Here is a 20,999-nt window from a genome sequence, read left to right as displayed (position 1 = left end):
AGTGAAATGTGAGGTATTTACCTTCTGTGCCGTTTCTCTCCCTTGTAGTGAACGTTGGTTTCCTCACCCAATCATCATTGCAGAGATCTTGCTGCCTCTGTCTGGTGCACCGACGTAGGAACGTGTGCCCGTGTGTCCCTGCTGCTGGAAGGAGCTGCCTTTGGTCCTCCTCCTGCACAGAACAAGAGCAGAGGGATGTTGGCAGGCAGTGCCCTGCTCCTGCTGGAAGGAGCTGGCTTTAGTGCTTTAGTCCTCCTCCTGCACAGAACAAGAGCAGAGGGATGTTGTCAGGCAGTGCCCTGCTCCTGTGCAGCCTCACTGCTGCTCCTCTCACTGTTATTCATGGTCAGAACTTGTGATGGGAATTGGCAGAGCCTAGCTCTCAGCCAGAGCAGGTAACACATGCTGGGGTTTAGCAACTTTGAAACACACGTTCAGCCAAAGCAGAGACCTGACATCTCTGGAGCCAGTCCCATTTCAGCCCCATGTGCAGCCTTCACTCTGCCCACTCTGTGACTCACTGAGCTCACAGACCCCAGGGAGCTCCTGGGCACATCTCACACGTGGTGAGAAAGCAGGAGGCTGTGTCACAGCTAAGGGATTTAGCAGGAGGCTGTGTCACAGCTAAGGGATTTAGCAGCAGGCTGTGTCACAGCTAGGGGATGCCTTCAGTATTTCATTATGTCTATGTCCTGCCGTGTTTTTGCCACACAGTTTTAGTAACCCAGTGCATGCTTGATGACATTGCAGAAATAAAGTAGTTCAGCATGGTTATGCATGATTGAAAATCTCTTCTCTCAATCTGAGCTGTTAAACCAATTGGTCCAGCTGTCCCAAGTGCACAGTGCTGTGTAGAGGCCACTCAGTAATACAGTTCTTCAGGATACAATACCTTATACGAGGTGGGAAGTGTTGCTTTATCACATTTCCTATTCAGATGTCCTGTGGCAGAAACAGACTGCTCAGTGTTCTGAATGACAGGGATCAGGCTTGATTTTGCAGGGTGACAGTGCTGTGCTCATTTATTCCCCAGTGTTTGAGCACAGGTCTGTGCTCTGCTCATGAGAGGTTCAAGACTGGCATGTCAGATCACACTGGGTAGCCAAACGTTTGTGGAGAGTGAACATTCTGAAGGAATGAGATTCACTTTCAACTGTAATGTAAAATTGAAATAACACATGTTACTAAACATGATTGTACTTGATGGTTTGTAATTCACACCAGTCTGGTCCCCATGCTGCTACAAACAGTTATTTCCTACAGGTGACTGTAATCTATCTCGACCAGAGTTAAATTGTGTAAAGCTGTCTTGTGGCAGTGTTCTTTCTGCTTTTTCTTTCTCAATCTACTGCTTTTCTTATGCTATGTACAGCTTCTCTTCTTTCTCTGAAAAGGTCTTGGAGCTCCTCCCAGTCCTGGGGTAGCTAGGAGAGAAGTAGAAGGTAACATAACAATTTTTGTGTTCTAGAAATGGATTTCTAATTTAACATCTGAGTAATATTATTGCTCTTGTGACACTAAAGGTAGTTTCATTAATGTATTTATCATGTAGGATCTTTCCTGTTTTATTGAGCATTTCACCCAGGCAAGTTGCTTCCTGGTTTTCAGTGGTGGTGGGAATTGTTACAGAAGGCATTTATGAAGAGCTGAGTGAAAACTAAGAGAGCTCTAATCAAGAATGCTTTGAAGGCTGACCCTGAAAGGTTCCTGAAAGGAAGCTGTATCTGACTGGCCATCAGAGTGACCATTACACCTGTAACTAAATCAGGAATCTAGGGAGCCTGACTTTTCATAAAAGACCACTATGTATGTTTGTATATTCTGAGAGAAACTTCCATTTAAACAGTTTGGTCTATAATTCAATATTTTGCCTCTTTCTGAAGAGCATCATGAAGGTGTTTTGATTCTGATAGCCAGCTGTGTGTAACACACAGTTCTGAGCAGCATTTCTCTTGCGCCTTTCTGGTTGGAGTACATGGGATTACTGCTGGATGGGCGCTGCTTTAGCCGTGTCAGCAGTCATGGCCTTGGGTTTCTTCCTTGTCTCTCAGGAATGTGTCCTTCACAGCAAATAGCAATGCAAGTCCTAATAGAGTCACTGGCAGGGTTTCCTCCTGTGTAGTACATTTAATTTTGGCTGCATTGCTGGTTCATTTTTGTAAATTGGCAAAACCACTCTATGTGTAGAATATTTGAGGTGGGAAGGCACCTTTGGTGGTTATCCACTCCAGCTTGTGCTCCAAGGAGGGTGAATTGGCACCAGGTTGTGCCTGTGGGAGAGTGGGAGCTGCTTCACTGAGAGCAGCACCCAGAAGCCTGTTCTGCCTGGTTCCAGGGCAGGCTGATAGCTGGAAGCTGATTTGATAAACTGTGTGATGCACCACAGAGCTCTGTCACTGGCACAGTGACTTTGCCTTCCTGGGAAATAAGCAGCAGAAACTCAAGCCAGAATCCCAAACCTCCCTGCCTGTTAGAAATTGTGGCCTTGTCTGAACTAAGGGTATTTTTTTCACCTTTTGCCCTACCCGGTTTGAGTGTTGAATCTGAAGGTTGCCCTCAGCGTGACCATGGTGAAGCTGGGGCTCTGACACATTTATCCCATAAACACAGAGTGGGGTCAGGACCTGTCCATCAGTTCTCTTTGGTTTAACCCCTGCTGGTAGAACATCTACAGAATGTACCAAAAAACAAAACAGCTTCCATCCAACACGATTGAGAACACAGGGGACCTGTACAAATGTCTTTAGCTTGCAATGAGTAGGATGTGATTTAAATAATCTGTAATAAAAAGGGTCAGATTACTTCATGTGTGCCATGGGATAGGGTTGTGTTAGTGACAGCTGGTGGATATGTAATAGATTTTTAAACAATCACTGCTATCTCCTTGCTTCCATTCCCAGTAGTAGTGATGTAACATCGCCCTCTAATACCCATTTCTGGCTTATCTAACACAGATAATCTGTTTGTTTTCCATGCTTCAAAGCACAAAAAAGCCCTGGAACACAAAGAAAAGATAACTTAGGTAATAGACACATGCTTTGTACTAACTATAATACAGGCAGAAGTTGATTTTGCAGTGAGTGCTGAGTCAGTAATCTGTGCTCTCTGTTCCAGTTCGGAATCAGCCTCCACCCTCGGCGGGTACGGCCAGACCGGTAGGTGTCGTTTGAATGTTTGGAGATCATTGTCCTGCGCAGTGTCTGCTCTGTGTTACATCCAGGTTTCTGTTAGTAGAACAGCTGTAAGGAGTCTACACACTTCACTGGTCAGTTTACAGTTTCTGTGAGTTAATTATCTCAACAATTCTTGTCTGTTGACTGAAAACACTGCGGAATGGGGAAGAACCCCCATGTGTGTTCAGACTGGATGGGAGTGGGTTGTTCTGCACTCTGCAATCACACAATAGGCTCCCAAATACACATTTTACATCTCTTTTCAAATAACTGCAGGGTTACTCTTTTTATTCTATGTCCTTACTGATTTGGTGTGATAAAATGCATTATCCTCTGTACTGGAGCATAAATTGTGTCAGCAGTTAATTGCTTACAGGCATTAATGCATTACTGTGCAGTTGAGATCTTCTGATGTACCTTGTTTTAAAGACTAATTTTCATAAATGTCTTCGTGTAAAGAAGAACCATTCAGTTGTTTTAGCAGATGTTAGTACTGTGCTTCATTCCATTATTTGTGGAACTGAACTGAAGGAGGGAATGAAGGGATTTATGGGCATTCAGATGCTTCACTCCACACAGGAAACCAAGAGATGAAATATATCTGCCTAGCTTTTTCCTGACAGTACAAAGTAGGAGCCTTATGGGAGGGAAGAGGGAAGTGTTTTAATAGCTACAGGTCTTCTTAAAGAATTACTGAGTAATGGGACTGTCTGTTGATAATTCTTTGGCTTTGCAGCATATTCCAGTATTGGAACTGCTGAAAACTGCTATTGAAAGTCTCCATTGAAGTAAATTTTACGGATTCATTTTTCTCAGAGATTGATTCTCACAGTGAACAATTCATGATCTTGGCTCTTTTTATTTTTTATTTTTCTGGAAATGTACTATGGCCTCTTCTAAAATTTGGATGAAGAAAAAGTGCTATATATAGGAAAGAATGTATTCATTTTTGACTGTGTGCTTGCCTTTGTCTCAGGTGATTTTTGGATTTCATCTCAAGGATTTCAGGACCAGGGACAGTAGCTACAGTGGGTGCTGCTTCCCACTGAGGGATCCTGAGAGCTGGTTTACACTTTCTTTTTCTGTTCCTTTTTGGTATATTTTTAGTTTTTAAAAATACATTTTGGTGTGTAATCCAATTATCCTCCTGCCTACTATCAGAATATTCAAAGAAATAACAAAATGCATCTTGGCAATCTCAGATCAGATTGGAGATTCAGGAATTCAAACAGAAATTTATGAGGTCAGGTGGCTGAAAGAGTTCAGAACGTTGGCAAATGGACCCAGCCAAGCATAAGGAATCACATGACACCCAAAGCCAGGGGCATATCTAGTAAAACTAAGATTAAGAATTATACTATTTTTGATAGGATTTGCTTGTTTCTAATTAGTTTTTGTGTACAGTTGTGCAGTGGAGTTTGCTCTGAAAGCCATTTCTAGAATGTCCTCTCGTACACAGCATTTTGCAGGAAACCAGTCTTACAAACTTGTCTCACAATCCTTCCTGTCTCACAGTCATTTCCCCTTGATCTGTGGCATTTTTATCCCAGTGCCTTTATTCAGCTTTCACTGTGTTTGTAATTTATTCTGTTTCAGTTTCAGTTGTAATCTGGAATAGCTTCCTGTGTCTCTTTAAATACTGATGTAGACTTTTAAATGTACACTCCCAGCATATTAACTTCTATTCCATCAGCCTCAGGAAGACTTCAGCCTTCAGATGACGCAGAATGTGTTTCATTAATACTGTTTGATGAGGAACAGACCTCCAAATAAAGTAGTTGCTCTTGTTGATTTTGTTGCTTGCAATTCGCGGACTTAGGTAAATTGCCTTATTAATATTAGCAAAATAATACCTGTTTCTAGCATTGTTGCACAGGTGAATATTTATATAAAGTTGAAGAGCGTTGTAAAAATCCTTTGCTTTGAATTGAACCATCATTATGTTTTGAAAATGTATTCTTTGTTCTTACATGTGCACAAAAAATCAGTTGAGCAGCTATTATCAAAGAATTTGTTTTTCACAGAATCCTGATTATTCAGAATCATGTAGCAGTAGATGACTGCAGATCCAAAGCAGAACTGAAATACTGTCTTTTTACCACCTTTCCTGCCAGACTGTTCCTCCTCGAGCTGGAGTTATCAGTGCCCCACAAAGCCATGTCCGTCCCTCGGGGGCACGACCAGCACCCGAGGCTCAGCCCAAGCCAGCTGAACCACCACGGGGTGAGTTTCCCTAACAAGGTAAATGCAAATGTCGCTGCTCAGTCAGGCACTACAGTCTGTGGTTTGAATGCTTTGTTTTCAACAGATGTCTCCACTTTTCACTAGGAATGAAGGTTCTTGGATGTGATAGCATTTGGCAGTTTTAGTTAGGCACCCACAAGCATTGCATTTTTGGATGCTGGTCTCAAGATCATGTGAGATCTTGACCCGTAGATTTTGTGGTATCAGAGAAATGGTGCAAAGATTGCAGTGTTTGGTCTGAGCTCACTGGTCTGTCACAGTCTGGCTATTGATCAGGAGATGCTCTATGCATTGGTAGTTCTGTAATCATAAGATGTGGAATAGCATTTATGTCTGACCCTCAAAACAACTTCCTGGACTTACAGTTTAAAAAACCCCTTTATATTTGTACATATAAAAATACACGTTTTATAATAATGACTTCCAAAGTACTGTTCAGTATAACTGAAGCACATTTTGGAGTGAAATGGTTTGTGTTTTCTGTAAAATCACAGCATGGTTTGTGTTGGAAGGGACCTTGGAGATCGTTTAATTCCAAGTCACCTTCTACCAAGCCCCATCCAGCCTGGCCTTGGGCACTTCCAGGGATCCAGAGGCAGCCACAGCCTCTCTGGGCACCCTGTGCCAGGGCCTGCTCACCCTCAGAGGAAAGAATTCCTTCCTGATATCCTGTCTAATCCTGCCCTCTGGCAGCTTCAACTTCAGTAGCAATTTCTAATGGAGATGTGCTGAGTTTTTCAGCTTTCCAGTCCCACTGCCATGAACACCTGCTGTTCTCACAGCTCCTTCTCTGCAGTTCCCTCTGGCGCTTCCCCATCCTGCCACCCTCAATATTCATTACAGTTCCTTACCGTGAGAATCACTGCAATGTCCTTCCAGGCTCGCCGCTGCTTCCTGAACCACTGAAGCCTCAGGCTGCTGGCCCTGCCCAGCCCAGCCCCGCTGTGCTGAGGATGCAGGAGCCCCTGATCCCTGTGGCATCCCATCCCTCTCAGGCCGGTGCCCCGCAGAGCCTGGAGCCCCCGCAGCCGCCGCCTCGCAGCCGCTCCTCTCACAGTTTGCCTTCTGAACCTGCTCCCTCCCAGCAGCAAGTGAGTAAAACACCCTGCAGGGACCTTCTTCCACTGTGTGAATTAACACAGCTTGTGCTGGGTGCTGCAGGCTTCTGAGGAACCCCTAAAGCGAGCACAAAAACAAAAACAAGGGTCCAGAGATTGGATTCAATGGTCCTGGGGCTCAAGGAGAGTAATAATTGCTTGTGTATTGTCCATGAATAACTAACATCTTAAATACTAAACATTGAATTTAGGATTTCTTATGATGGCCTTGCAGTTTATGGACAGCTCAGTCTTAAAAATGATGTTGTCATTTGGCAACTTTGTATGGAAAAGCACTGGATCTAGGAAATCTGATTTGATAATGATACGTGCATGACAAGCTGTACAGTAAGGTAGCACAGGTTGTAAACAGTTACTGCATGATGTGGTGCTTGATGTTGGTGATCATTCATTGAAGGGAGATGATATTGATAAATAAGTTCATAAACCTAATCAATATATTAATAAATACTTAATAGAAATAGAATTCTCCCCATTTCCCAGTGTCAGTTCAAATACCTATCCGCATAATGTGGAAATTTCATACAGTAACATTAACATTCTGTTCTCTGGGATTATTTAGACTGTTATGATAAAAAATCACCAACTTTTTCTAGGAAAAGCCATAGTTTCTTACTGCTTAAAAATGCAGGAGCAGGTTTTCAGTGCTGCTCAGGTTTTTTCTTATGCCTGTATCTGAAGCCCTTTTTTGCTACAATAGTTAATGCCTATTTTGTATCACAGCGAAGCAGCCAAACTCAGTCCTCGGTGAGCTGATTTTTGAATTCAAACCGAAAAAATCTTTAAATGCTTTTCCTTTCTTTCTTCTGAACCTCTTTCTTTGCCTGTGAACTGCCTTTCATTTTGGAAACTTTGACCAAAAAGTGCAGTTTTCTGAGGAAAGGTCTTTAAAGAAGTACAAGGTCTTTTGAGAGGTAGTGAATTCCATGCCCATCCTTCTATGCAAATCTTGGTTATGATATTGAAGAAACTAAATCCGTCCTTATAAAAATAATCACTGGTACAGTGTGAATATTCAGGACTCTATACAATCCATACAGTGAAAAAGAGAATTAGTTCTTGTAAATAGATCTTCTTTATTGCAAAGAAGGGAGATTCTAGATTTCCACAGAAGGAGAGGCCTTACGGGTTTTTTCAGCTTGCAAAACTATTTCTATAGATGAGGGATAATACCAACATAGTTCCCAGAATGAGAGCTGTGGGGCTTTTCATGGTAATAGGTGACTAGAATTAGACCATCCATGCTCAGGTTCCTGTAATTTGTCTCCAAAAATTAGCACAATCAGCTGCACAAAGGCTGTCTGTATGGAAATATCATTAGAGTGGACTTGAGTTGGTTTTTTATGACTCACAATGATCGAGCTTACAGTAGAAGACAACAGAAATGGAAAAATTACTGTAATGTGTAGTAAATACTTGCGGTTTGTATTCACAGCTCAAAAAATGGGCTTTGTGAAAAGTTCTGAAAATATTTTTAACACGAGGTTGCTTTGTTGCTTGGATTTTCTTCCTAATTTTCCTTGCTCTGATCTCTGTTTCTCTTTCACAAGCAGGAGCAACCGTCAGGGTAACAGGTATCTAACTATTTCCCAATCTTGTATGTGGCTCCATCCATTCGAGCAGAAAGATGTATGAATGGTGTTTTCATACATCTGCAGTCCCATCCCGTTAAACACCACCTGTCTGCATTCATGGGTTGGCTGTCATACCATAGTGTGCTTTTTCCTTTCACAGTGCATTTAAAATTAGACTGCTTTTATTGGGGAGGGCCAGAGCAACTGTTTTGTGTCATCATCCTTTTATGAAACAATTGGACCCTCACCTACATTGCTTAGGCACTGCTGAACCTCCTGATCTCAGTCTGTTTGGGGAAAAAAAAATCAGTGCTGGCAATAAATGTGCTCTTTAATGCAAATAAATCCTGGTGCTATTGTGCTGCCAAATTCTATTTCAAAATAAACCCCATATATCACATTTCTCAAGGAACAGAGAACTTGTTGTGACCCGAAGTGAAACAAACTGTTACAATTTTAAAAACATTTAGTTCCAGAATTACTCAAAGCAAGTTTTTACTTAGAATGAGGAGCGATTTGGATTCATAGTTTCTTTGGGATCTTGTACTGTCAAATGACCACAGGACTTAACCAGCTGGTGCCAGGCTGCATTTGATTTCTATTCCTTCTACAGTTCAATTTTTCACATTTTTTCCTCAGTTACTCAGTGCCTTTGTTTTAATATTATTCTGCAAAAAGCCTTAACTATAGACAGTCAATTCAATTCTTTTGATATATTAAATTTATCTGTTAACTTTTCATAAAATCTTTTTGTGACATTTGAACTCTTAGAAGCCGTTTTAACTTAAGCTGAACTCATTTGATAAGGGGAAGCTCCAAACTCTGTTCTGTCAGTGTGCATACTGAACAAAGTAGACACTCCACCTCTTTGGACAGCTTGTACAAGGTAAAAAATACCTTGCATTGTTGTTGGAAGCAGTGTGTAAAAGAAGGAATATTTTGGTTTTAAAAGCTGAGAAATTCTGTGGAGAAAACCTGTTATTTAAATTATGAAAAAAGTGATTGTCCCTTTTCATGCCAAGAAGAAAGCGATGCTTACAGATGCCTGCCTACATAGAAATGCCTGACTGCATTTACTAATAACACTAATGTTTCATTTCATCGTGGTGCTTTAATGCTGCTTGTAACATCAGTACCAGAAACTCCCAAACAATGTAACCTGGAGCTTTTCATTTCATAGTTGTGCTGGGCTGTCCCTCGCTTGGAGTCCAGTGTCCCTCGCTTAGAATCCATTTCCCAAACATTTTCCTATGCCAAGTTCCCTTAGTGTTGTTGCTGGGATTGGGACCTGCAGGAAGTAGGTTCCAGCTGCATTCACCACCGAGCAGGGGGGAGTGGTGTTTAACAATTTACAGGCTTTCCTTTAGACAGAGCTTCAGGCTGTTGTTACAGTTCTAGTTAAAACAAAACTGGGTTGAAGTTTGAGCTGAGGAGTGAGAAGGGGGCAGTAGGAATAACCTGGAACCAGCTGCATGATTCCTGAGCGTGTTGCTTCCTTTGCAGCAGAATCCCAACGGGACACACGGCACTAACCCTGAACCCCAGCTCAGCAGTGACCCTTTTGAAGACCTGTCATTCCAGCTGCTCGTGTCCAAGATGCAGACATCTGTCCGAACATCACCCGCTCCAACCTCAAACCAGAAGGAGTTGATACAGTTGCCTTCAGCAAGGCAAAGAAATGCGGATAATTCGAATCCTGTAAATTGCATGTCAGCAATCCCTCCTATTCCAACCTTTCACTCATCCCAGGAACATCAGCACAGCTCTCCAAATCCATTTATTACTGGGCTGAACTGCTCAAATCCATTCACAGAAAGAACTCCCAATGCTGGGAACCCATTTAGGACGGAGACACGGGAGTCCAGGATCCCCTCACAGGTACTGGCAGGAGCTGCTGCTTCCCACCCGTTCCCTGTTCTGCCCCCGCCCAGCTGTGGCACAAGCAAGCCTCTGTTTCCTGTGGGTGCAGCTGAAAACGCGTTTTGCCTGCGCAGTAAATCTCTCAAGGTGGAGAACGTGCAGCCCAGGGGGTGGGTGACGTTTGACGAGGACGAGAACTTTACCGCAAAGCTGAAGCCATCCGCCAGCGTTCCGGATTTTACACAGCTCAGCTCCGGGAAACCGGCCGGGTGCCCGGCCCTGCTGGGAGCTGAGCACAAGACCTTCCTCGCTTCAGACTTTCCCTTTGATGGTGACTGGGGTCAAAGTGCTGCTGATTGCTTCTGTACGCTGCCAGCCAGAAAGCCACCTGCCCCCCCTGTGCCATCCAGAGCAGCCAGCAACAGGTCCCCTGCAGAGCCTTCTCTGGCACCCAGGGTGTCACCAAGTCATGGTTTTACAGAGAGATAGGTGGTCAGAGATGCAGAAGGTTGTATTCGTTCCTACATTTTATCCAGTAGAATAATTGGGCATTTGAGATTATTCTGTGTGCAATAATTAATCGTTAAATGCACTGAAACGTAACTCTGCTCGTAAACAGCCACTTCAGCTTGTGTATAAATTTTGAATGTGTATATATGGTAGAGCACAAAAAATGGTCAGAAGTTTATGAAAATCTCGGTGTAATAGTATTTGAATAGACAAAAAGAGAAGAAGGGTGAGCTACTGTCTCACTAAAACCTGTCAATCCTGGACACAGATTTTGCTTAGGGAGCTCTTTCATTTCTGTTCTCCTCTGTGGAATTCCACAAGAAGAGGCTCCCTGCTGGCAGCCTCCCCCTCCCTTTTGACTGTTTTGTTAGTTGATATTTATAAGTATTTACCAAAGAGCTGCCAAAGTTTATGGAGATTTGAATGTTGACAAGTATTGTTTAGAAGCTGTTTAATTTATAACAGAGGCTATGGGTATTTGTAAGGCTTATATCTGAATTTGAGGCACAACAAAAATAGTTTACTTTCAAAATAGAAACAAAACTTTGCATATTAATATATTCAATTAATCTCCTGTGTCAGTACATTTCAGTTGTTAGATCATATTGTGACATACACTCACTAGCACTAATTCAGAATAATTGTTCCATATCATCCATTTATTCATTACTATTTTAACTATACTTTTTTTTTCCACAAACGGGAAACAGCTGATACAGCAAGCTTTTCCTCAACCTCTGGAAAAAAGCCCCCTTGGCTTTTGAGATACAAAGCAGTATTTGCCAGTTGCAGGCCACGTAGTGTGCCAGCCAGGGGGTGAAACAGCACAATTAGATTGTATGTAGAGTAGTGAAATATCCCAGGGCAGCACGCTTTTGGAATCCTCAAACGCTCTCACAACATGATCCGTGAGATAATCCATTAAATAATCCACTATTCCTTCGGACAGCCCCTGGTGAGCCACGAGCTGCAGCCGCCTAGAGGAGTGATAGTGAGTTTCTATTGCGCTTTTTTCTGTTCAGGTCATTCCAGTTGTACACTCGGAACAGCAGTGGTACTACCTGTGCTTCGGTGTGTGAGTTCCTTGTTTCACGCTGTTGCTGCAGACATCCTTGTGGTTGATGTTTTGGTATATCCTTACATTAGCAAACCAAATTCGGGGGGAACTTTTGCTAGTGGGAGTCACGTGATAAAATATGTTGTCGAATATTTAATTGCAGTGATTAAAAACTATCTGTCTGAACTGTACCCGGCGTGCGGCTCCTCTGCGCCTCACAGGACTGTGGGGACCACAGGGAATGCTCCCGAATTTCGGGGTCTGTATATATATGTGTATGTATATATATATCGTGAGCTGCAGTGAGGCCCTGCCATGTGTTGATGGGAGCAATGAGCAGCAGCAGACGCTCTGCAAACACGGAGGATGGAGGTGAGACCCACTCCCCACCTGTCCCTGGACTCTGTTTCCGTGGCTGTATCCCCCGGGACACCCAGGTATGCCTGAAATACTCCCATTCTTATGGTCATTCTCTTTCTGTGCCCCTGTGCTACCAAATCCTCCTAAATTGTCAGGATAAATAAAACCCTCTACAAACTGTCTTTTTAGTGTCAGAAAATTAGGCATTCCTTTATTCTTGGCCAGGGGCTGTGTGGCTGACAGAATTCCGACCTCCACATGGACACTGATACGGAGCTTTTTCACTTATTTAAACATTTTTAGTAAACAAAGACATTAATGTTCATGGGTTCTAAATTACATCATCATCTTTATTTAATTAGTATTCTGTCATTTACTAGTGATTGATTTTCTCACTTCTTATGCTAATTAGTGCATATTTTTAGTCTTTTTGTATCTTTCCCTTTAGTAGGGAATTTCCAGTGCATATACTGAGGTTTTTATCTGGTATTTTCTGCATAGTGTCCTTGTGATCCATAAATTCTGCATTCTAGATGTCCAACCTCCCCAATCCCTCTTTCTCTCCCGGGCTTTGTTCATTGGTAATACCAGAGTTACTTTATCAAAACTGAATGTTTCAGGCCTTTTCCCAGGCTGTCCCCACAGAAGTAACTTGTAACAATTTCGCTAAATACTGCTTGAGTGTAATTTAAGAATAGTCCACTACTTATAATTTATATACATATAGCTGATGATTATTTAGAACAATTAATTTAAGAGGTAATTAAACTCTTTACCTTCAGTTAGTAAGGCGTTCTGCCGTTCCCCACACGGGGCAGGGTGCGCGGGCCCTTTAAGGGCTCCCGTGCCCTCACGGGGAGGCCGGCAGTACCTCTACTTATAATTGATATAAATATAGCTGATAATTACTTAGAACATTATAATTGATATAAATATAGCTGATGATTAATTAGAACATTATAATTGATATAAATATAGCTGATGATTAATTAAAACAATTAATTTAGGAGGTAATTAAACTCTTTACCTTCAGTTAGTAAGGCGTTCTGCCGTTCCCCACACGGGGCAGGGTGCGCGGGCCCTTTAAGGGCTCCCGTGCCCTCACGGGGAGGCCGGCATTACCACTACTTCTAATTTATATAAATATAGCTGATGATTAATTAGAATTAATTAGAACAATTAATTTAAGAGGTAATTAAACTCCTTACCTGCAGTTAGTGAGACGTTCGGTCGTTGCCCACACGGGGCAGGGCGCGCGGGCCCTTTAAGCGCTCCCGTGCCCTCACGGGGAGGCCGGAAGGGGAAGCGGCGGCGGCACCGGCGGAGGCGCCGTTGCGGCGGGACCGGAGCCTCCCGAAGGATCCCGGCGGATCCCGAAGAGTCCCGGTGCTACCGGCGGGGGCGGCAGCGGTCCCCCCGCGCCCTCAGGGCCTCCCGGAGCGGCGGGCGCGGCCGGTGCTCGCGCTGCCTCCCTGCCGCCGGTATCCAGGGACTCGGCTCCGTTGCTGAGGGGCCGCCCGAGCCGGCCATGGTGCGGCTGCACGTCAAGCGCGGCGGCGAGAGCGAGTTCCTGCTGGAGGCGCCGGGCAGCGCCCGCCTGGCCGAGCTGGCGCCGCTGGTCGCCCGCATCCACAACGGGCGGCTGAAGGTGCAGCGCCTGTGCGCAGGTACCGCGGGGCCGCGGCGGGCGGGAGCGGCTCCGGCAGCTGCCCGGGCAGCGGGAGCGCGCCGCCTCCGCTCCTGATGGGCTCCGTGCGAATTCCCGCCTTCGGTGTTCAGTGAGGGCGCTGCAAAGCGCTGAAACCTCTCCTGCTTCGTGTGCCAGTAGCGGCTGCTTAAATCAGGGAATCGCGGAATGCTTTGGTTTGGTTTGGACCTTAGAGCTCTCGCAGTCCCACCCCTGCTATGGGCAGGGACACCTTCCACTGTCCCAGGTGCTCCAAGCCCCGTCCAGCCTGGCCTTGGACACTGCCAGGGTTCTGGAACCAGGCACAGCTGCTCTGGGCACCCTGTGCCAGGGCCTCAGCACCCTCGCAGGGAAGCATTTCTCCTCAGTATCCCATCTAACCCTGCCCTGTGGCGGTTTGAAGCCATTCCCGCTTGTCCTGTTACTCTGTCCAAAGTCGTCCTTCCGGGCACTGTGAGGTGCTCCCTCCTGACCAGCAGTGCCTCAGTGTGTGTGTGAAGTTATTCTGGCCAGCATCCCCTGCCATGTGATGGAGTCAGTGACATGTCTGAATTAGCGCTGAGTCCACTTCTGAGGCAGCTTTAAAAAACATTTCCTGCCCTGCCGTGGGGCTGTGAGAGCAGAGATTGCTGTCAGGTAAGCCTGACCTGGGGCTGCAGCCCACCCACACCTGCTGTGCAACAGCCACGGTGTTTGTGGGGTGTCTGAGGCCATACTGACGCTGCTCTGAAATCTAAAAAAATCTAACCAGGGAAATACCAAAAAGAAAAGGTTTATGGCCACTAAATACCATGAGGGTTTGCATCCTGCACATGTCATTTGCTACATTGTTTTATGGGTATGTAAAATGTATAAATTTCAACATAATTACACCATCCCTATCTATATATGTCTGTTTATATCCCTTATTCTTTATTCCCTTATATTTACCTATTTAGAAACTAAAAGCTAGGGGCAAGTTTTGCTTGCATGTACATCATGTGAAAGGCTTTTGTAAATGGACTATAGTAACGGAGACTTTTAATATTTTTCTCTAAACTCTCTGAAGAGATGGAGGAGCTGGCAGAGCATGGTATTTCCTTACCTTACAACATGCAAGGACTGACAGAGGAGCAGATCGAAGAGCTGAAGTTAAAGGACGAGTGGGCAGAGAAGTGTGTCCCAAGCGGTGGAAGCGTCTTCAGGAAGGATGAACTGGGGCGAAGAAATGGATTTGGTAAGTCAAATGTCAGTGCTTGTTCTTTCCCTTCAGGCACAGACAATCCATAATATCACAGGGAGCAACACATCCCTGACTCAGGAATTGGGTAGCCAAACTGTAAGTTCCACACACAGGAATTCTGTCTTGGGTCAGAATCTGGGGTAATGCTGATTAACAAGCCTAAAGAGCAGTGTCTCTCTTCAGCACATAAACAATCACCAGGAGCAAGTTTGACTGTTCCAGTTCAGTTTACTCTCCCCATTTGTAAATGTACACTTAAGAACTGGGTTTCCCCAGGGACTCAAGATACATTAAGGGTTGTTTTTTTTAATATTTCTCCCTTTTTCTCCTTGACTGGGGTTCAGATTCACCAAGCATGTTTTTGTAAGTGGGAATTTAGCCTTGTGATATTGACAAAGTTAGAAAATGGAACAGGGTGTGTATGTAACCCAAACCAAGTGCTATCAGATGATGCACCCAAGTGGGACGTAAGCTGGGAATGAGTATGGTTTAGCTGGATTTTTGTTTTTGAGGACAGGCTTTTTATAGCATTAATAAATAGATAGCTGTGATATGAAATAGATAGATAGAAATAGATAACTGTGATATGAAATGTACAGTGTGTTTGTGAAACTGTCTTAGTTGTTAGATTGAGATTTCAATTAGAAAAGGAAGCTGCAAGCCGTTTTGCCCAGTTAAGGCATGTCTGCCAGTACAGCCCACAATAGTCCAGCAGGGAAGGAGCCTTGGGTTGCTGGGGAGGGTATGGGATTATGGTTGTTGCTTTCTACTGAGGACTTTTGTCCCAAATGAAGTTCAGATCGTAGAACCATGGAATCACAGAATAGCTTGGCTTGGAAAGGACCTCAAAGCTCATCCACTTGCACTCCCCTGCCATGGGCAAGGACACATTCCACTAGACCACACTGCTCCAAGCCCTGTCCAGCCTGGCCTGGAACACTTCCAGGGATCCAGGGGCAAATGTCAGTCACATGGCTTTGGGAAAAGTCAGTTTGTTTGTCCCAGGAAAAATACTGCTGATTTCTTAAGTTAGTAGGAAATACAGGAATGAACTGTATAACTGCTTTATGATACAATACCGTTTCATTTGCTCACAGTAGAGTCTGCACAGGATGTGTGCTTGGTTTCTTTACAGTAAGCATAGACTGTGAGATGTGTCTCTTACTTTTAGCTCCAAATGAAAAAATGCAGCAAGTTATAAAGAAGACAATAGAAGAAGCCAAGGCATTGATCTCTAAGGTAAGTTTCCTCAAGTGATGTGTGGGGCTTTCCTAATAAGTGCTGTCGAGTCGGGCATCTTAAATAAAATCAGAGTTTTTTCCATGCAAGAGCTGATAGTTGTTGAGAAATGCCATGAAGTGATGTGAATAGTCTAATAAAACCTGACATTTTGGTTAATGTTTTTCTTTAAGGCTTTTGGCAAGTGGTTCAACAGGTTAAGGAATCAGATCCAAACTCCAAGGGAATGCTGGCAGCCCAGCCCATGTGGAACCATTAAATCACATTCAGTTTTATCCTTGCAATTTGCTACTGCTGTGTTCTTTGGGTGAATGCTTGTCGTGCCTTCTGGTGAAAAATTAACTGCATTCTGTGCTGTTCTTGGAGTTAATGAAGTGTTTTGACTTTTATGGATAATTAATTGAAAAATGTGTTATAATCTCTTAGGTTATCACAGAATCACAGATGGTTTGGTTTGGAAGGGACCTTAAAGCTCCTCCAGTGCCGCCCCAGTGCCATGGGCAGGGATGCCTTCCACTGGAGCAGGCTGCTCAGAGCTCAGTGCAGCCTGAACACTTCCAGGGATCCAGGAGCAGGGCTTAGGCCTTGGATTGACTTGCAGTCATGCGCAGTCCTGCTGAGTGCGCGTGTGTTCAAAGACAAGCACAAGGTTTGCCCTGATGTGCTCTCAGGCATTCAAATTCACGTTGCCAAACCTGTAGGTGCTCTCTGTGGTGTTTCAGCCTTCGTTTGACTGTGAAACACAAATTTAGTAATATTTATGGATGGAGTTAAGGATAGTTTGGAAAGTGGTTTGTTTGGTTTGCCACTTTATAATGACAAAATAAAGAAACATGCCTGTGTATTTGGGGTTGTACTGGCCAGTTAACCAGATCAAGAACGTCCACAAGGAGGCAACATTCCCTTACCCTAGCACTTGAGAAACTGTTAAATCTGCAGGGAAGACCTTTACTTCTTTTCTTCCAGATGTGTCATGTTTCTCCTTTATCCTTGCAGTAGGGTTTGGAATGATCTCAAGTACTTGTTCTTACAGTTCTCTGCATGAGCTGTGCAGTTTGCCAAGCTTTACACTTCTGCTCACATGTGCTCTATTTTTTTCTCAAGTTTTAATCCCCTTCTCTATCCCTCACTTGAATTTTGCTTGCTTGAATCACGTTCATGAGTCACAAGTGCTTGGAGCCACAGCAGCCCTGTCTGGTGTTTGTGGTCACACGTGTCCTGGTTTGAGTCCTGTGTTCCAGGGACAGTTGTCTCCTCACAGCTTAGTGAAGATCTCCCCTTTTTGTTTTCTCCCCCACCCCACTAACCAGGCTAAACAGAGGGCCCTAAGGTGAGAGATGTACTCCCGAGTCAGTATTCCAGTGAGGAGATTTGCACTCCTAATGTCTTTGTGCAGCCTGTCGGCTCTGCTCAGATGTCCCATCACTTCACCTCTGACCTGACCACTCTTCCTGCAGGTTTGCTTGCCTTGCCACTGATCCCTGTGTGTGTTTCAGAAACAAGTTCAGGCCGGTGTGTGTGTTGGTGTGGAGACGGTGACAGATGCCTTGGAGCAGCTCCGAGGGGCTGTTCTGATCGTGTATCCCATGGGATTGCCTCCGCATGATCCCATCAGGATGGAGTTGGAAGATAAAGAAGACTTGTCAGGAACTCATGTAAGCAGTAATGTATTCCCATTGTGTGTAGTCCTGGATTAAACGTGGCCTGTGCTGTTCCTCATCTTATCAGTGAAAGTTGTTTTCACCTTCAGGATGGAGAATTTGTGTCCCAAAGCGTTTATATTAGATCAAGATTGAATGGAATATAAATAAAAATGCCATAGATGAATATGAGGAGAAAGATGTAGGAGTGTAAAATTACACTTCATGTTAGGAATTCCAGAAAGATTTTTTTTTCCCCTGGAAAAAAATCTGGTTTTGAAAAAAAAAACAAAAACCAAGAAACAACACCCTCCAACTCTTCACCTTGTTTATTTTGTCACAGGCTGGAACTGAAGTTATAAAAGAATCCGAAGCACAGTTGTGGTGGGCAGGAAAGCAGTTAGAAGAAACAAAGTTGCTCTCCGACTATGTAGGCAAAAATGAGAAAACAACCATCATTGTCAAGATCCAGAAAGTGAGTATTGCTGGGAGACTGCTCTGCAAGTTCCTCACCCTTGGTTGGCTGTTCTCTGTGGAAGAGAACTATCCATAGGAGTATAAAATGGATTAGATTAGTTCCAGCTTGAGCATCTTAAAAACTCTGCATCTATTTTAAGGTTTGAATGGATTATACTCTGAGTTGTTCTTCAGTAACTCTTTAGCCTGTCAGTTACATACTGTAGTTGCTGTTTCTTGCTCCATGGTGTTTTTGTGAAGTACAACAAGGAGGTATTTAAAGAATAGAGGGAATACAAACTGGGAAGTTTTATGGCAAATCTTGCCACCTGCAGTGGGTTCTGCGGTGCATCCCTGAGAGGTAAGTCAGGTGATTTATGTGGTTTAGGTGATTTATTTAGAAGACCAGATTTGCTTTCCCTTTCCTCCCAGGGTTACTGGGAAATGGTGTGGCATCTCAATATCCCCTGAAGTGTGGGCTCCAGGAATGCTGTCTGCTTAATTACTTGAAGGACTTGCTCAAAGAGCAAGGGCAGTACAGGGGTTCCTCTGTGCCCAAACTGCCCCAGACCCCGTTTGTCTCGAGAGCATCCAAGTCCCCGTTTGTTCTCGAGAGCATCCACCATCTCTGTGTAAGATGCTGTGCTTGCACTTGCTGACAGCACGTGTTTTCTGCTTTGCCCATGATTTCTTCCAGGGCCACAGTGGCCTGGATAAGAAATTTCCTTTCATTTGTAGTGGTTTGTAACTCCCTTACTTCCCTGCTTTACTGAATCCTATGCCAAGCTGTGTCTGTATTAGTAGGGGAGCTAAAGAGAAACGTAGAGTGACCTTAAAACAGATTTATTATATCTTTTAAAGTGGAAATTTATGTCAAATAGACTTAATCCTGTTTGCATCTTCCATTGATGTCCGCAGAATTGACAGCATGATTCAGACACAGAGATGAAAAAATAGCCCTCACTTCCCTGTGAGGGTGCTGAGGCCCTGGCCCAGGTTGCCCAGAGAAGCTGTGGCTGCCTCATCCCTGGAAGTGTTCCAGGCCAGGCTGCATGGGGCTTGGAGCACCCTGGGACAGTGGAAAGTGTCCCTGCCCACAACAGGGGGATGGAATTAAATGATCTTCAAGGTCCCTTCCAACTCAAACCATTCTGTGGTTCTATGAATGCAGCCACAGTTTCTCAGCATTTATTTTCCTGTGCTGAGGGACCTTATTAAATCCAGTTGTCTGAAGAAAGGTTTTGATGTCTCTGTGTAGCAGCTTCTCCTTTGTATGACAAATGGCACCAGCATCATTTGCAATTTCCCTTGCAGAAAGGACAGGGAGCCCCGGGGCGGGAGCCCGTGATCAGCCACGAGGAGCAGAAGGAGATGATGCTGTACTACTACAGGAAGCAGGAGGAGCTGAAGGTGGGTGTTCCTCTGGTGCCCAGAGCTGGGCTGCTCTGACGGGACAGAGCTCAGGCTGTGCCCTCACTGCCTCCCTCCCCTCTCTGCCACAGAAACTGGAGGAGGAGGACGACGACTCCTTTCTAAATGCTGAGTGGGCAGACAACCATGCTCTGAAAAGGCAATTTCATGGTGTCAAAGACATCAAATGGGGTCCAAGATGAAGCCCTGCACACCCCTTCTTAAGCTGCTCGGTTGATGCTCTTGTTTGCAGCAAGGAGTTGTGTTGTGTGTGGTAGATTCTTCAGACAGCAGCTGAAATTGTCACTTCTGTGGCCTTAGATGTTCAATAAATGTTCCTATTTCTCTGTGACTGCAGCAGCACTTTCCTCTGCAAAGAAGTGAACAGATTCTACTGACGTTTGGTATTTTATTAGAAACTTGTAATTTGGAATTGGAACTGTCAATTGTTTCATAGGTAAGAGATGTAGTAAATATGCACTGGAATATTGGTGTTGTTCTGAGTGCTCTTTATACTCTCTTCTCACTCCTGCATTGCTGTTAGATGGTGTGCTCTGGAGGAGGTAAGTTATTTTATAGGAAATCAGTTTCCCCTGACTAATCCAGGGAGAATTAAGGGTTTTTATGTGCTTGTTCACGTTTCAACATAGCTATTTCCAAACTGTCATTTTGAAATTACTTAACCTCTTAATAATTGTTTAAAGGAAATGTTTTTATATAAACACTAGTGACATCCTCGTGCTTCATTTTCATTCTTCGGGTTTAGTTTTTCTTGCTGGTATATAGAGGTTGACAGTAATTTGTGTACAAAAATAAGCATCACTTGCAGGTAGATTGGATAAACTCAAGTTTAATAGGACCAGGTCTTTTAGGGTGGAAGTAAAAAATCATCATAATTTTCTGTATTAGTATGGTTGAGGAGACACTAATCAAGTTGAAAGTCAAGTGTTTGCTGAACTTGCAGCTTGAATATTGGATGCAGAACAGGTAACGAATGCCATTCAGTGAACTATTAATGGTGGTTTTACTTCAATCACTGATTTTTTTACTTTCAGGGAAGTTTGATGTCTGGTAGTTTTTCTTGAATCTCAACTTTACAGTAACATGACTTTTTACAAAAAGAAAAATTTGCATTTCTGAGTTGAAAAACTTAAAATATTTTTAATTTAAAAATTATTTGGGATTATGTCACATGGCAAGAAAGGTTCTTGAAAAAACACTTTGTTCTTACACTTCCTAAGAGGAAAATCAATGTCCTGGAGTTTGTAATATTCTCATTTCCTCTCTGAAAGCAAGGGAAAAGCAGGCATAGCAAACATTTAACACAGATTCTGTGCCCCTTTGACTGCTGTTCTCTGCTGTAATTGGTGCTGGTTTTTTCTTTAGCTGAGCAAACTTTCCATAGCATTGATGCTTTTTGGAATTCTCACAACAGTGTTTGTGGCTCTG

General features: G+C 43.8%; 2 protein-coding genes across 15 annotated transcripts in view; both read left to right on the top strand.

Annotated features, from left to right (window-relative positions):
- SYNJ1 (synaptojanin 1) overlaps positions 1 to 11,727 on the top strand; it is a 48,124-nt gene extending 36,397 nt beyond the window's left edge. For 5 of the 14 annotated variants that reach the window (XM_030945592.1, XM_030945676.1, XM_030945842.1 and 2 more), the window contains 6 exons: positions 1,395 to 1,442; positions 2,984 to 3,022; positions 3,115 to 3,155; positions 5,288 to 5,396; positions 6,297 to 6,508; positions 9,613 to 11,727. In XM_030945592.1, coding sequence (XP_030801452.1) covers positions 1,395 to 1,442; positions 2,984 to 3,022; positions 3,115 to 3,155; positions 5,288 to 5,396; positions 6,297 to 6,508; positions 9,613 to 10,458 — 1,295 coding nt within the window. In that variant the 3' untranslated portion in view covers positions 10,459 to 11,727. Of the gene's footprint in view, positions 1 to 1,394; positions 1,443 to 2,983; positions 3,023 to 3,114; positions 3,156 to 5,287; positions 5,397 to 6,296; positions 6,509 to 8,085; positions 8,110 to 9,612 lie in introns of all 14 variants that reach the window. The other 9 variants (XM_030946010.1, XM_030945760.1, XM_030946265.1 and 6 more) reach the window with 8 other exon arrangements.
- Positions 11,728 to 12,908: 1,181 nt separating this feature from the next.
- On the top strand, positions 12,909 to 20,040 carry LOC115902757 (cilia- and flagella-associated protein 298-like). Its single transcript, XM_030946565.1, has 7 exons — positions 12,909 to 13,563; positions 14,632 to 14,799; positions 15,977 to 16,044; positions 17,541 to 17,699; positions 18,028 to 18,159; positions 19,455 to 19,550; positions 19,643 to 20,040. Exons 1-7 carry the CDS (start codon positions 13,425 to 13,427, stop codon positions 19,751 to 19,753), a joined length of 873 nt encoding a protein of 290 aa, XP_030802425.1. The 5' UTR covers positions 12,909 to 13,424; the 3' UTR covers positions 19,754 to 20,040.
- The last annotated feature ends 959 nt before the right edge of the window (positions 20,041 to 20,999 follow it).

The sequence above is a fragment of the Camarhynchus parvulus genome, chromosome 1, assembly GCF_901933205.1.
Source record: "Camarhynchus parvulus chromosome 1, STF_HiC, whole genome shotgun sequence".
Lineage (NCBI taxonomy): Eukaryota > Metazoa > Chordata > Aves > Passeriformes > Thraupidae > Camarhynchus > Camarhynchus parvulus.
This window is presented reverse-complemented; position numbering and strand designations above follow the sequence as displayed.

What these genes read in the sequence shown, in the direction of transcription:
- LOC115902757 (XM_030946565.1), top strand. Translation starts at nt 13,425, where the DNA reads ATGGTGCGGCTGCACGTCAAGCGCGGCGGCGAGAGCGAGTTCCTGCTG. An exon ending in AAGACTTGTCAGGAACTCAT is followed by an intron (nt 17,700 to 18,027) that starts GTAAGCAGTAAT and finishes ATTTTGTCACAG; the next exon opens with GCTGGAACTGAAGTTATAAA. An exon ending in GGAAGCAGGAGGAGCTGAAG is followed by an intron (nt 19,551 to 19,642) that starts GTGGGTGTTCCT and finishes TCTCTGCCACAG; the next exon opens with AAACTGGAGGAGGAGGACGA.